The sequence below is a fragment of the Oratosquilla oratoria genome, chromosome 3 (genome assembly GCF_046742065.1).
Source record: "Oratosquilla oratoria isolate Oo_2021 chromosome 3, ASM4674206v1, whole genome shotgun sequence".
Taxonomy (NCBI): Eukaryota; Metazoa; Arthropoda; class Malacostraca; order Stomatopoda; family Squillidae; genus Oratosquilla; species Oratosquilla oratoria.
Genome location: NC_134779.1, coordinates 70005807 through 70010136, shown reverse-complemented (window position 1 = coordinate 70010136; position 4330 = coordinate 70005807). Strand labels below are relative to the sequence as shown.

The 4330-nt window shown below is 47.9% G+C and overlaps 1 protein-coding gene across 1 annotated transcript; it reads right to left on the bottom strand.

The window, feature by feature from the left end:
• Window positions 1–3480: 3480 nt before the first annotated feature.
• Window positions 3481–3894, bottom strand: LOC143018618 (uncharacterized). Its single transcript, XM_076174145.1, has one exon. It carries the CDS (start codon window positions 3892–3894, stop codon window positions 3481–3483), a length of 414 nt encoding a protein of 137 aa, XP_076030260.1.
• Between the last annotated feature and the right edge of the window lie 436 nt (window positions 3895–4330).

Here is a 4330-nt window from a genome sequence, read left to right as displayed (position 1 = left end):
CCTTTCCCTCCCCTTTACCTTTATCCTTTACCTTTACCTTTACACTTTCCCGGGACCTTCACCTTTACTCACTCCCTTCTCCTTTTTCCTTTGCCCTTTCCCTTTGCCCTCCCCTTTACCTTTACCTGACCTTTACCCTTTACCTTAACTTTTCCGTTTACCTTTACCTTGACCTTTACCACTTTACCGTTACCTTTACCTGTACCTTTACCTTTACCTTTACACTTTTCCCTTTACCTTTATCCTTACCTTCCCCTTCTCCCTGTGCCTCTTTACCTTTGCCGCCGTTCCCACCCCTTGCCTTTCCCTTTTCCCGTTCCGTCCTTTCCCCTTTCCCTTTCCCTTCCCTGTCCTCTTCCCTTTTCCCTTTCCTTTACTTCTCCTTTTCCTTGTCCCTGCCTTTGCCTTTTCCTTCCCTTTTCCCGTCCCTTTCCCCGGCCCTTTCCCTAGGGGCCGGGTTTCTTAATTCCTCCGTGGACCAGTCCCCTGGCCGTTCCCTTGCCCTATCTCCCCATCCTCCCACCCGCATCTGCCTGCGGCAAGCCCCGAATGCTGAATCCCCACTCTGCCCCCATGCGCCCCATCTCCAAGCCACCACACTCCCCGCCTAATCCACCCCAACCCCACCACCTCTACTCACACCATAAACACACTCTCCTCTTCCCAAACTATCCTCCTCCCTCTACACAACTTCCAGCCTCTTAATAATTCCCACAAACATACCTACCACCTCCTACTATCTTCCCAAAACACAACCTCCTTCCTCCTGTCCCTGATTCACCACTTTCTCTTCCTTCTCCTACTCCTACTCCTCCTCCTCCTCCTCCTCCTCCTTCTCCTCCTCCTTCTCCTTCTTTTTCTCTTCCTCATTCTTCTCCTCCTCCTTCTCCTACTCCTCCTACGCCTCCTCCTAAACGACTCCTCCTCCTCCTCCTCTCCTTCTCCTCCTCCTCCTCCTCCTCCTTATTCTCATCCTCATCTTCATCTTCAACCTCATCCTCATCCACATCTTATCCTTTAGACAACTCTCTTGCCCTCCTCTCCTTCTCTTACCTTTGCCCTCTTCACCCTTCTGGTCCACCTTATTTTCATTTACGCGATATTTAATTCAATGTTCAGGGGTTTTGAACCTTTAGCTGGATATGCCTCTTGCACCTGAGATTAGACTCGTGAAGCCCCCTCTCCCTTCTTATTCACCATCTTCATTTATGTCATAATGATTGATCATATCTTGACTTTATTTTGTGTGTACTTTGAACATGCACTGCTCTATTTCGCCTATTCATCACATCTTTCAAATACTTGTACTTTATTTGCACATTTTATGTCTGATTATATGAGTGTGAGAGTATGACAGTGTGACGGTATGAGAGTGTGGGAGTATGAAAGTGAAAGTATGAAAGTAAGGAAGTACGAGAGCACGAGAATATGAGAGTATGTGTGTGTGTGTGTGTGTGTGTGTGTGTGTGTGTGTGTGTGTGTGTGTGTGTGTGTGTGTGTGTGTGTGTGTGTGTGTGTGTGTGTGTGTGTGTGTGTGTGTGTGTGTGTGTGTGTGTGTGTGTGTGTGTGTGTGTGTGTGTGTGTGTGTGTGTGTGTGTGTGTGTGTGTGTGTGTGTGTGTGTGTGTGTGTGTGTGTGTGTGTGTGTGTGTGTGTGTGTGTGTGTGTGTGTGTGTGTGTGTGTGTGTGTGTGTGTGTGTGTGTGTATGTTTCGATCAGGCGGTGAGAGTTGATGGTGAAAGAATGTGTATCATGCTTTGACAAACACGACACCTCTATGGAAAGCTACACGAAAATGCTTTTGTCTCATCTGGATGCTCTGGTACATATCGACGATTCTGACTCTCCTCCTCTTCTGCCTCTTTTTCCTCTTCCTCCTAATCTTCATCATCTTCCAGGTGTCCTCATCCCTCTCCCTCAGTTTCTCCTGTTCCTCCTCCTCCTCCTCCTCCTCCTAATAGCAATATTTTACACATAAATAGAAAAACGGGGAAACACACCTTAAGTCCAAATATAACGCTATGGCAAGACTGGTTAAAAAGAACAAGCGCACAGCGAAACGTAACTATGAAATTAAGGTTGCCAGTTAAGCGAGATCCAACCCATAGGGATTCTTTCATCTCTACAGAACAAAAACGAAGGAAAGGATAGGCCCAATTAAAAACGACGAAGATGTCATGAGAGAATCGGAGGAAGAAATAAGTGAGGCGTTTAACAAATATTTTATCTCGGTCTTTACTAAGGAGATATTAGATAAGGCACTTGACTGCGATCCGATTCTCAATGGGGATGAAGAAAGTAGACTATCTAATACTTGGGAGTTCTAGTGAGTCCTAACCTTAAATCCAGGAAACAATGCATTAGGGCCAGGAACAAATCTAATACAGCATTAGGTTTCATTTCTAGGACGGTTACGAATAGAAGTGTAGAGGTAAATATCAAACTATCTAGCGTTAGTTAGACCCACCCTTGACTATGCGGTACAATTTTGGTCTCCGTCCTATAGAATGGACATCAATTCACTAGAATCACTGCATAGAAGTATGACCAAAATGTTACATGGGCTCAGAAATCTACCTTAGGAAGAGAGGCTTAGGCACCTTAGCTTACACTCTCTGGAGAGAGGCAGACAGTGGGGTGATCAAGTGGATCAAGGATTTAACAAGGGTGACACAAACAAGGTCATCATATTAAGACAACAGGTCAGGACTCGTAGTAAAGAAATCAAATTGGACTAATCTAGATTTAAGAAGGAAATAGGTAAGAATTGGGTTACTAATAAGGTGGTCAACGAATGGAAAAGACTTAGTAAGCATGTAGTGAGCGCTAAAAATATCGGTTGTTTTATGAAACGATTATATAACTTTATGGATGGGGATGACAGGTAGTAATAGACATAGAGCTGTCAAGTGTAGGCCTTATGGTCTCCGGATTCCCGGTTTTTTTTTTTTTTTTTTTTTTTTTTTGTATTGAGTCCCAGCGGCCTCCGCCGATTAAGGGACTATCTTTTAGTTAAAATATGCCTTGTAGCTTGCCTGGGTTAATTATGTAGGTGGGTGGGGTGTTTTGCAGCAGAGCTACAACAGGGACCCTACTGGGGAGGAGCAGGTGAGTTTTGCTGCAAGGGCTAGGTGTCCCTGCTCGGCATTCGTATTGCTACCTGCCCGGAGACGGTACAGGGCTGTGGTGGGATCCCCCAGGAGGTTCCTGAGGTGCTGGAAGTGGTGCCCCAGGGCGGGGCAGATGAAGAGACAGTGGTTAAAAGAGGCTAGCTCCTTGCCGCATGTGCATGTTGTATCCGTGTATTGGGTTCGCCAGTGGTTTACCCGGATTCTGAATGCCATGGCCAAGGTGTGTGGAGGCAGTGCAGGTAGAATTTTGTGGGTGGGTTTAGTGGCGGTTGTGGTGGGCCATCCTCGGTTAGCTGCAATAGTCTCATACTCCTCTCTCCATAGTTCCCATGCATCGGCGTCTATCTTCTTTTAGGCATCACTAGTTGAGGGTGGGACGAGCATGACGGTATCCTCCTGACCTAGTGCACCCCGTTTAGCCGCTTTGTCGGCTTTCTCGTTTCCCTCGAGTCCTACGTGGGCGGGTACCCATTGGAACAGGAGGCTAGTGCTGAGTTTTGCTATTTCTGTCGAGAGTCGAAGTATTTCTTCATTCAGCTCTGGTCTGGAGGCGCAGTAGCCACTCATAAGCACTTCGAGGCTCGAGCGAAAGTCCGTAAGGATTGTAAACCTTGGAGGTGGGTGGGGGAGGGCGGTGATTTCCCGGAGGGCTTCCCGTATGGCGAGTAGCTCAACTGTAAGGATGGTGATGGGCGTTATTTTCCTGGCGATGGTCTTTCCTGTGGGTTCCAGGTAGACGCTTGCACCCGTACGGCCGTCTTCCATAACCGATCCATCAGTGTATATCCGGAAATCGTTTGCGAATTCCTTCGCTAGGAGTTCTCTGGTGTGAGCGATCAGCAGGTGGGGGTTTGCCTTTTCCCTAGTCCTCGTATCTCCGGCTTTACCTCTGGCGGGAGGAGGTCCCAGGGGGGAAAGGGGTCTACTTGGTACTGGAGGGATGAGACGGCGATCGCTGAATTGGAGTCCAGCTCGGAGACACAGGTCTTTAACAGAACCTGGCAGGCCCTGGGTGGGCTCGCCGTGCGGTGCCGAGATTCATCCTTTATAGAGTTCCTCGTCCGTGGAATTGGGTACCTTTGCTGAACTGAAGAGGTACCGGCAGGCATCCCTCCTGACCCGGGCCCAGAGATGTAGTATGCCAGCTTCGTTGTATACTTGTTCGTGTGGTACTGACTTTGGGAGGCCGAGTGTCACACGT

Excerpts from the sequence above, each read along its gene's own strand:
- LOC143018618 (XM_076174145.1), bottom strand. The coding sequence starts at position 3,894 with ATGGAAGACGGCCGTACGGGTGCAAGCGTCTACCTGGAACCCACAGGA.